The 11,498-nt window shown below is 36.7% G+C and overlaps 1 protein-coding gene and 1 pseudogene across 5 annotated transcripts; both read right to left on the bottom strand.

The window, feature by feature from the left end:
* Nucleotides 1–3,427: 3,427 nt before the first annotated feature.
* On the bottom strand, nt 3,428–6,185 carry LOC106425906 (annotated as a pseudogene).
* Nucleotides 5,902–11,459, bottom strand: LOC106425920 (F-box protein AUF2-like). Of its 5 annotated transcripts, none has more exons than XM_048766515.1 (3): nt 6,723–11,459; nt 6,338–6,525; nt 5,902–6,160 (listed from the first exon to the last, which is right to left on the bottom strand). In XM_048766515.1, the coding sequence occupies exon 1, from the start codon at nt 9,132–9,134 to the stop codon at nt 8,175–8,177; it is 960 nt and encodes a 319-aa protein (XP_048622472.1). In that variant the 5' UTR covers nt 9,135–11,459; the 3' UTR covers nt 5,902–6,160; nt 6,338–6,525; nt 6,723–8,174. The 5 variants fall into 5 exon arrangements, with proteins under 5 accessions (XP_048622472.1, XP_048622471.1, XP_048622470.1 ...); XM_048766514.1 differs by having other exon boundaries at nt 6,338–6,502; XM_048766513.1 differs by having other exon boundaries at nt 6,338–6,480.
* Between the last annotated feature and the right edge of the window lie 39 nt (nt 11,460–11,498).

The raw sequence follows: 11,498 nt of genomic DNA, 5'->3' as shown, positions 1-11,498 counted from the left end.
AGGCTGCAGCACTTGCAGCAACATCAAAGGATGACACGGCTCTGTGGCATAGCAGACTGGCACACACAAGCATTAAAAATCTAAAGCTGTTAGCAGAAAAAGGGATTCTCGACAAGAAGAGAATTAGTGATCTGGAGTTCTACGAGAACTGTGTCATGGGTAAGAACAAACGCCTCAGCTTTAGTGTAGGTAAACACGAAAGTGAGGAGGTGTTGAGGTATGTTCATTCTGATCTCTGGGGATCTCCCAATGTGCAAATGTCTCTAGCCAGGAAGCAGTATTTCACGTCTATTATAGATGATTACTCTAGAAAAGTTTGGGTATACTTTCTAGCTACTAAGGATGAGGCTTTCATGAAATTTTGCGAATGGAAAAAACTAGTAGAGAATCAAGTAAATAAAAGGGTTAGATGCCTTACGACTGATAATGGCTTAGAATTCTGTAATATTGCGTTTGATGAGTTTTGTAAGCAGCAAGGTATAGAGAGCCACAGGACATGCTCCTACACTCCCCAGCAGAATGGAGTTGCAGAGCGCATGAATCGCAAGGTGATGGAGAAGGTCAGATGCTTGCTGAATGAGTCTGGACTGGAAGAAAAGTTTTGGGCTAAAGCGGTCGCTACTGCAGTATACATCATCAACCGCATTTCGTCATCTGCTAATGACTACAACATCCCTGAGGAGGTGTGGTTGGGAAAGGCTTCGGGTTATCGACATCTGAGAAGATTTGGATGCATTGTGTACGTGCATATCGATCAAAGGAAACTCAAGCCAAGAGCGTTGAAAGGAGTGTTCGTTGGGTATCCTACTGGAGTGAAAGGATATCGGGTGTGGTTACTTGAAGATCAAAAGTGCGTGATAAGTCGCAATGCAGTATTCAGAGAGGACCTTGTATACAAAGATATACAGAAAGGCAAAGAAGAGGAGAGACAGAAGGAAGCTACATGAGGTTTGGATTTGATCAGCAGAAACAGCGTTGAGATAGGAGAAAGTTAAGAGTCAGCAGAAGAGATTCAAGCTGAAGGTGGAGCTTTAGAAACTATACAGGACAAAGAACATCAAGTTGCTGAAGAGGTGGAAGATCTAAGCAACTATCAACTTGCGAGAGATAGGACACGCAGGGAGATAGTGAAGCCAGCGAGGTTTACTGAAGACTCTGAGTTAGCATTTGCATTGCTAGCGGCTGAGATCATTGAGTCAGAAGAGCCTAACAATTACGAAGACGCTATAAGCAGTAAAGATTGGAAGAAATGGAATGCATGAATGGATGATGAGATGTTATCACTAAAGAAGAACAAGACATGATATCTCACGGATCTACCAAAAGGCAAGAAAGCTATTGGTGCAGATGGCTGTATAAGCGGAAGCCAGGAATACCTGGAGTTGAGGAGCCGAGATACAAGTCAAGACTAGTAGCTAAAGGCTATTCCCAGAAGGAAGGGATTGACTATCAAGAGATATTCTCACCGGTGGTGAAGCACGTGTCAATCCGTGTGATGCTATCAATAGTGGTGGATCAAGATTTAGAACTGGAGCAGCTCGACGTAAAGACGACATTCCTACATGGTACCATAGATGAAGAGATATATATGAGCCAGCCTGAGGGATACGTTGAAAAAGGACAAGAAGGCAAGGTGTGTAAGCTGGTGAAGTTGCTCTACGGTTTAAATCAAGCACCGCATCAGTGGAACAAGTGTTTTGATCAGTTCATGATCAAGAATGGCTTCGTGAAGAGCGAGTTTGATCTATGCGTGTACATGAAGAAGCTGAAAGATGGTGGCTATGTTTACCTACTACTTTACGTTGACGATATGCTACTGGTGGCAAGGGAAATGACAGAGATAACAAAGGTTAAGGAAATGCTAGCCAAAGAGTTCGATATGAAGGATCTAGGGTCTGCAAAAAGGATTCTAGGAATGGATATAGAAAGGGACAGAGCAGGTGGAGTTCTGAAGCTGTCTCAGTCAATTTATTTGAAGAAGGTTCTTCAAGTGTACATAATGGGTGAAGCTAAATGTGTCTCAACACCTATTGGAGCTCAAATCAAGCTAAAAGCACTCAAGGAAGGAGAGCAGGGATTTGCAGGTTCAGATGATGAAGTGCCATACGCTAATGCAGTTGGAAGCATAATGTATGCGATGATCAGTACAAGACCTGATCTTGCGTTTGGTGTGGGTCTTGTAAGCCGGTTTATGAGCAATCCAAGTTAAGAACATTGGTCAGATGTACAGTGGATTCTGAGATATCTAGTGAAGACTCAAGATTTTGGTCTAGTGTTCACAAAGAGTGCAGAAAAGTTCACTGTCAAAGGTTATTCAGATTCGGATTTTGGAGGTGACCTTGATCGCAGAAGGTCAACAACTGGGTTTGTTTTCAGAGTTGGAGGCAACACAGTGAGCTGGAAGTCAGGACAACAACAGGTCGTAGCATTGTCAATGACAGAAGCCGAATACATCTCGCTGGTGGAAGCCATCAAGGAGGGTTTGTGGTTGAGAGGTCTAACAGAGGAACTGGGGTACGAGCAGTCAGAAGTTGTGGTTGGGTGTGACTCACAGAGCGCCATATGTTTGGCCAAGAATAACGTCTTCCACGACAGGACGAAGCATGTAGTAGTTTCAAAGCATGTAGCGTTGAAGATGAGTTTTGTGAGGGACATGACAGAAGCTGGAGAAGTGGTGATACAGAAAGTTCACACATCGAAAAATCCAGCAAACATGTTGACAAAGGTGATTCTGAGCAACAAGTTTGATCAAGCACTTGTTGATCTTGGAGTAGCTAAGTGCTAAGTGCGCAGCTACGCTTGATGGCATAAGGGATGAACGTTAGTTGTTGATGTCAAGGTGGAGATTGTTGAGATTGTGACTTTCAACAACGGTTAGAGTAGTGTACCGGGCTGGTTCATTAACTCTTGGTACAAGACTAAAGAAGACGATAACCGGGTGGTTATTGGAGTCGGCTTAATCCGTTGTACCGGTCTCCTCTATATAGCTGAGAGAGAAAGAAGTTCATGACTATCACGAGAAGAAGAATGATAAACGACGAGTTATAATCAGAGAAAGTGAGTAACAGAAAGATCAAGAGCTTGTAGCGGTTATGCATAAGTCTCTTGATTCAATCTGCTTGTACGATCTTTTGGAGTGATTGAATAAGGTCGTTTGCTTGTGTCGTCAAGCACCCAGATGTAGAGATCTCACATTGAGACTCGAACTGGGCAAACAATCTGTGTGTGCATTTGCCTTTCTTTTCTTTTGTCGTTCTTGGTTGCAAACGAGTGCGAGAGAGAAGTGAGATCAAACATTAAGAGAATCAATCGGAGTTAGGATTCGTTAGACTAACAGATTGTGAAGCGGGAGCCGATTCGTTAGAAGAAGAAAATTAAAAGATAAGGTATTAGTATTAACAAGTGGACTAATAATCAAGAACAAAGATCATTTCTTCCAGCTTCAACTTCGAAACAGAGGATCTTGAATTCCACCTACAACCCAAGTTTCCTTGGCGATATCTACCGAAAATTTGTAATAGTTTATGTCTTAACTCATCACCACCGGGTTCACAACATCTCTCTCTTCCTCCATCAATGATCTCAGATCCTTCTTCTTTCTCATTGTCTCCTTATCGTCTTTAGTGTTTTACTATGTTTCTACTATGTTCTCCCCTTCTAACTGTAACCATTTCTTAACCGGTGCAGATCTGCAATGCATCAGCATTGGCGGCAGAACCGCATTCGGGTCCGAAACGCTTCATTGTTGTCGCCACACTCGTCACTGCTCTGCTTTTTGTGTAGAACCATCAACCATTTTGAAAAAAGGTCTTTGAGCTTCTCTCTTCTTCTTCTTCTTCTTCTTCTTCTTGGTCGGAGATTGTATCCACCGGAGGAAACGCACCGAAACACCGTAAATCAAAATCACGGAGACATGTCAAGAACCCCATGACATCCTTCTTAATCCCGAAGAACTTACTCTCTGACTTGCTTCTATGCATCTTCTCTATCTCCGCCATCAACGTCTGGCCGGTTTTAAAAGTTGATTTAAATGATACTATAAAAACTTATAGAAAACTCTACAATAAAACCTAGTCACCATAATGTTTTGTTTAATTTAGATTGAATATTTGTTGCAGAGAATATTATTCTATAATTAATGCAAGATTTTATGAGATATGTTAAGACATCTTCCAATCTGGTTTTTAAAGTATGTATATTTTGTTTCCTTTTTAAAAGAAATCAATTACCATATGGATGGATTTGTACCGATATGTAAAAGGATATGACCATTATCGTAAGAAGCTTGAGGCAAAACAAAACCAAAAAATTATCTTCACCAAAAAATAGAGCTACAAAGGCAGTAATAATGTCAGCACAAAAATTTCAAGTTGTTTCTCTACTCTTAATTATTTTTCTCCTTTTTTTCTCAGTCTACTGGTAATATTTTCTTCCTATATTATTCATATATATAGAGCAGAGACTGCTGTAAAAAGTTAATTCATATTTACTTATACTGTTTTCAATCAATTTTCCAGCAAACAGGTGTGTACTTTCCCTGGGGATGATCCAGGCGTTATCATAATAATGCAATATTAATAGAATCTAGAAAAACACTAAATTTTTATTGATCTATCACATATGTGTTCCACAACATTGAGACTGAAAATAAAAGGGAAGTTTACTAAAATGACACAAATTAATTGTGCTATTACTAGAATGATTCATATTTTTTGAAAATTATTAGAATGTTTTTTTGGTCAAAATTGTCATTGTTTATAGTTATAATAGTAAAAAACATTACCAAAGTACCCTTAACATTTGATCGATCAAAAAAATAAATCTATCGACTAATAAGTCTGGTTATAAAATCTGTATAGAAAAAAAAGTCTACCGTTAAAGTGGTGTCAGACTTTCTTATAAACATCAGATTTGTTTCCACAATAAAGTTAATTATCCAATTTAAATAGAAAATAAATTTTAAAGAATTAGTCTGTCGTATGAGGTAGCATATTTGTTATAAATGGTAGATTTTTGTGGTCAACTTATTTTTCTGTGGGCCGACTTATTTTCTTATGTTCAACTTATTTTTTTACGGCATAGTTATATATCTGACTTAAAATTATTGGTAGACTTTTTTTTATGTGGTAGCAAACTTTTTAATTTATATTGTGGCAGATTTATTGACGAAAATCTGAATTTGTGTAAATCAAACTTAATTTAATGTTCAGTTTCGAACCTGTTTATATAAATTTTGAATTTGGTTTATTTTTAGGTTAATTAAAATCAAAATTAGGTAAACTTGCGGTAATTGTCGTCATCTTTTTCATCCATCTTTTCTTCTTTATCAAGTTGTCTCTTTTCATGGTAGTTTAATTACTTATTGCAATACGAAGTGGAATTACTTTGCACAAGATTAGAATGACAAATCCTGGAACTTTGGCTCTCCTGGAAGTTGATGCAAACAATAGATTTAAATATTTATTCCTTGCATTCAGCTCAAGCGTTATCTAGGGAAGGATTAGGAAGCGTGCACAACATACCAGTATTTTGAATGCATGAAATGAAATATTTTGTATTCAGTAATGGTTCCAAAGTAAACGTTTGTTCATGGCTGGTAGAGCTAAACATATGTTCCCACATTTATAGTTTCTTGAACAATATGTTGTTATCGGAAAAAATCTTGTTCTTGTGGCAGTTTTCAATAGTGACGAAGTCAAAATCATAAATGGCATAATGACATTCTTCAGCAGAGAGGCGTGCAGCTAAGTCCTTATATGTAAGAATAGGTTCTTGAATTTGACATGTTCTTGAGTTTGTAACTTTGTATCAGATATTGTTCTCTCTTTCAATTCATATCACATATCTATAAAGTTCAGAGGTACTATAAGTTATCACTATCGATGAATTGTATTCACAATATCATCAAAGAGCAGCTACTAGTATTACTTGTCTGCTGACAAGGAATGTGGACAGCAACCAGCTTACTAGTTTTTTCTTATTATCATTTTTGAGAAAAAGAACATAACAATGGAGGTGTTGCAAGCAAGAAACTAAACTGTCCATGAAAAATCTTTATAACCTATAAACTTGTTTTGTTTCTTTTTCTTGGTGGTTCCAAGTACCACACCTTTCTCCTTGTCAGCTACCTGAATGGTCACCGTCTTCTGGTACGCCAAACCTGAAATCAAAGCAAAAGGATCCATTCGTTAATCACATGTAAACCAACAAAATTCAAAACAAAAGATCCAAACTTTAGAGTGTGTACTACCTAAAGGCAGTAACTTGTGTCCTTAAACAACATTTTATCCAACAGATTAAAAAGACTTTAGAGGAAAATAAAAGAGTTGTGTGTTACCAGAGTGCCTGTAAGAGTTGAGTTTGCAGAGGTTGTTGCTCTCTTTGCTAAATTAAACATTAGCATTGCCTCTGCCGAACTGTTTCACCAAGAAACAGTTGTTTTTCTTCCCAGAAAATTTGTCATGGAACTGTTACTATTATCTTGCCAATATCACGTACGTATCTCATCAGACATAAGAGAAAACACTTTCAAACAATCCGAAACCAAGTTACTAGTTTATACAACTTTAAATAAAAACAGAGAGTAAATGTTAATTATCAAATACAATTAACAGATCTGAAAGTCAGTGAGATGAAACTGGGAGTTAGGGTTTCAAATTTTCAAGATGCAATCAATTAATCTATGATAACAACAATTCTAATAGCATAGATTAAAGACTTACAGGTTAGAGTAACTTGTAGTTGAAGCCGGATGTGATTGAGGTGAAATCGATTTCGGGTTTGTCGAGTAGGAAGAGACGAAGGATTCACGCTGGTGACGGAGACGAAGCTGGTTGTGAGGGAAAAGGGACCATCGGAGATGGAGGTGAAGGAGACGACGAGGAAAACGTTTCGCCGTAGGTGGAGAAACCCGACAAAGGTAAAGTGCTTGCCTTTTTTCCTTTCTTATAGTATTAAATATATATATTTTTAATTAGGATATAATTATTAGTAAAAGCAAAATCGTAAATTTGCATGCTTAAAGAGTTAATTTAGTAATTTCAAAATTATATGAGTTAGTCTAGTTGATTATATCCATTTTTGAAGAAACTAATTTTTGTTGTAACCATTTTTTTTTTGTTGAAGAAATATCTTAGATTAGAGAATCAAAATCTAATATAGGTACTGGCATATCCAGAACCAAAAAAAAAATCATAAGACGAAATCAGTATCGAAAAACATGATCCACCACAACATAAAACAACAACAACAATAAGAGAGCTAGAAATTGCCTTATAGAGATCAAGTAAGTAGGCTTGAGTTTATTCATAGAACAAACTTGGGGGAGAAGAGAAAAAAATGCATATTTTGAAGCTATTTTGATCTTCAATTCCGCGTGATTTTTCTTGAGAAATTCTTTTACAATAAAGATTGATAGAGCATGTTTAATCTCGATTTTTTAGTCTGGATTTTTAACTCATGATTTGATTTCTTTTTTTTTTTACATTTTTTGACTAAAATACAGTTTTTATATCTCTAAGAACTTTAAGAACTTCGGATAAGAGACTGGAGTTAATCATGGTTTTACGTAGAAACGAGTGACGCCTTATGACCTCGGTGCGGCATGAAGTGATCATTCCACATAATATTTAGCCACTCTCCAATCAGAAGTTAGGAGTCTCAAAAATTGAATTAGTTATGTACCTTGGTGACAAAGTTGGCATCGAATTAGAAGATCCAAATGAACTTCAGTGGATTTTTGTAACACATATAATCTCAAATTTATTCACAGGATTGCTAATATAAGAAAAGCTTACGTATAAGTTACAGCTCACAAAAGAAAAAGATACTAGTTTTAACAAATGGACTTAATGATAAGAAACAAAGATCATTTCTTACAGCTTCGACTTCGAAACAGAGTGCAACTATCAAATCCATCAACGAATCGAATAACACCTCCTTAGTAAATTTCTTACGTTATTGGGCACAATTCATACCATGTTATTGTATCTTTCTGGTCACGAGAGGATCAAAGTCCGCACATGCTTCGAATTATTGACCAAAATGGTATGCAAAGTCAAGAATGTTGAAGCCAACTTTGTACAGTGTAAACATGCGCACTCTGCACAAGCACACGTGCAAGAAAGAAAAACATATCTTACAAATGAAAAACGCAGAAAGCCCCACAAGGCCCACTAAAAGGAATTCATATCTAACGTATTCTTATTACGCTTTAACAAAGCGACGACCGCTTCACCGTACATACAACTCCCGGCGAAAGCCTCCGTAGCCAGCTCATCATCTCCGACGTCGGAATATTCCTCGCTCGGCCTTACGATCACGAGCGTTGCGGATTCTAAACATATACCACTCTTTAGCTTAAGCGACGGCGCGTGTCTCATGCTCATCCTCACGCTCGGGACCACACTCCTCTGTTTTTTCTCCACGCGCTCCTCGAGTTCTTGATCACGCGCGGCCTCCGTCTTTCGAAACTCTCTCAGCCCCTCGGATTTCATCACCACCGTCCCTTCTCCACCTCTTTCATGCATCACTAAGCTCTCCATCTCCTTGTGCTCCTTCACGACTAGGCTCATCAGGTGGTGGCGTGTCGACGCGGCCATCAACGCGTTAATCGTCCATTCCACGCGCGTCTTCAGACCAGTCACGAACTCGGCGTCTGACTCAACGCCGGGAGAAGACACGGTGGAGGCGGAGCGAAACGCTACAACGACGCATGTTTTGAGAGTTTTACCAAACTCTGCTTTCCACTTAATTCCGGCGCCTTTCTCCGGCTTTGCATCTTCGCCGGGAAGCTCCACGTCAAGATTCTTGATCCGGTCGAACCGGGAGAGAAGCTTGGAAGGGATAACCGGAGAAAGATTTGTGGCTGGGATTGGTTTAGCCGGTTTAGAAAACAGAGAGAACAAACCGTGAAAGGGTTTGCATGCAGATTTAAAGAAGTTGCTGACGGGAGAATCGGGTGGTGACTCGGTGGTAACGACTTGGTCGAGACGGAGGGTGAGTGACTCGGACTGAGGGACGAGCGAGTAGAATCGCTTAGAGAGGGAACTGCAACGAAGCAAGGTTTTGACGTCGCCGACTTTGTCCAAGATATCGACGACGATAGGATCTGGAAGTCCATCAAAAACGTCCATCTTTGCTTATAACCTTTGGATCGGAGAAGAGAGTTTGTGTATTCAAGTCTCTCTATGTATCTTCTCTTACACTGTATCTATTGAGTCTGGAGTGTGAATAAGAGTTTAAATAGGAAAGAACACGACGGCCAAAAACACATAGGAAAGATTATTGTGGGACGTACTTGCCGGCTTGTAGTTGTAATGCTATTTTTATTGGTATAATTAATATCAAAAAAATACAATATTCTAAAAACCATTCGTTGGTTTGATTTTGTCAAAAGGGTTGCATCGGACGGTCTATAACCGTTGCTTGATCGACGCTCCACGCAGCTTAAACATTTGTTTACCATAATCTTGATCCATACCCGAAAAAAATCAAGAAGATTTGTAATGACAGAATCTTCTCTAATGGATTAATTAATGACAACTATTCGTCAATCCAATTATTTAGTACATGTAAATTTGTTGAAGTTACTTATTGCAAGCTATCCAATCGGTTTAGTTTCATGTTAATCATATGATTCGTCAATCCAATTATTTAGTACATGTAAATTTGTTGAAGTTACTTATTGCAAGCTATCCAATCGGTTTAGTTTCATGTTAATCATATCCTAACATAAGTCCACATATTCCATGATTAACACAAACCAAAACAATACAAAAAAGCTTCCCAAGTTTTATGTACGACGTTGCAAAATTGAACTCTTTAGCATTCGTAAGGGTCACACTCTGTATATATGATTATAAAATACATTCACATAAATAATAGAATCAAGGACATTTTCGTTTTTTAATGAGGGAAAATATTAGCATTAAAAATTGAATCTAAAATAGTATGTCTACAATTATCTTATTATCAAATGGAAAAGTTCATGATCAGTGATGATTGATCATTAATTAACATGTCCAAAAATATTTAGATCATTACATCACTTTCATTGTTAAAAATAACTAAACAGACGGTGGTAGTCTAATGACTTATAAAACACACAAAATATTACTTTCTCCGTTTTATTTTAGTTGTCGTTTTAGATTTTTGCACACAGATTAAAAAATATTTAATTTTGTATATTTTCAATAGAAAAATATCATTACCTATACGCCTAATTATATTTCAACCAATAGAAAATTTAACAGAGGATTAAGATTAATAAAGTTTTCCTTTAAACTTTAAAACGACACTTATTTTGTGATGAATTTTTTTCTCTAAAAAACAAGTAATTTAAAATGGAGTAAGGATTAGCACTATTTGTTTTGTTTTAATAGAAACGAATTATTCGAAATAAGAGATTCTTTCTATCAGGAATAATATTCCAAGCGGAATATTAAATGAAAGGGTTTGTTGAATTCAAGTGTTGTAATTGGTTTTATACTCTAAAAATGGAATATGCTTTAGTAAAAAATGATTACATTAATTCTGTTGATACTATTGTAATACCTGATTCCCTTCGCTATCAGAAAATTTAAAGAAATACATTTATTTTAGTTCATCTAGTACAAATTATAATAACAAATGATAACAACCCTAACATTTTAAAATGCAATACTAGTAATCAAAAGAAAGTGGATGGTATGAATTATACCCTTTTTTTATTTCAGGTACAACCCACGCTTGAGAACGACTAAACTAATAGAGTAAGAAGATTTTAATCATTACAATAGCTTATTGAATATATAAATCTATAGAGATTCAATGAACAGCACAGCTAATATCAATTTGTAAAGTTTTAACCGGGAAAAGTCATTAACAAAACATGAAGTAACAAATTTAGCTTTGTAAATGATGACATTCAACATTATTAAAATTGCAAAAAGACAAATGTAAAATGTTAATTAAAATTAACAAAAGGGATGAACCGATTACTTGTTTAATAACATGCTTTCTTCGCCAAAGACAAAACTGAGTACTTGTCACATTGCATAAAAAAATAATTTTTGTTAATTTTACAGGTATATTCATGGTACCAGAGATAGTGGATTCGTTCATAACCATGGTTAAGGAACAATGTAGAAAGAAAAAACAAGATTGGTAAGTTCAGCTAAGTTTGCTATATTTATTCTTCACACTTTCTTGATCAGCCACAGGAGAATCTCGTACGGATTATATTAAGAAACATGTAAATATGCATACAAAAGCGTATATATATATGTAGATGTAGAGGAGTGAAATACTTGTATATATACCGAACATTGTAAACAGCTGTTAGAATAGGTTCTGCAGCTAGACTTTAGACCATGATTAACCCGGAATTTTTAAAGTGTAGTTTTTAGCAGAAGTTAATAAACTGTTTCTTAACTTTTAACTAAAAAAGTTAAGAATTGGTTCTTAATTAAAGACTTTAAAAACCGGGATTAATCATGCTCATAGGTTTGAATATGGCA

Source organism: Brassica napus, chromosome C8 (assembly GCF_020379485.1).
Source record: "Brassica napus cultivar Da-Ae chromosome C8, Da-Ae, whole genome shotgun sequence".
In the NCBI taxonomy this organism is placed as follows: Eukaryota; Viridiplantae; Streptophyta; class Magnoliopsida; order Brassicales; family Brassicaceae; genus Brassica; species Brassica napus.
The sequence above is the reverse complement of the archived record's forward strand: the minus strand, read 5'-3'. Positions and strand labels throughout refer to the sequence as shown.

What these genes read in the sequence shown, in the direction of transcription:
- LOC106425920 (XM_048766512.1), bottom strand. Translation starts at nt 9,134, where the DNA reads ATGGACGTTTTTGATGGACTTCCAGATCCTATCGTCGTCGATATCTTG.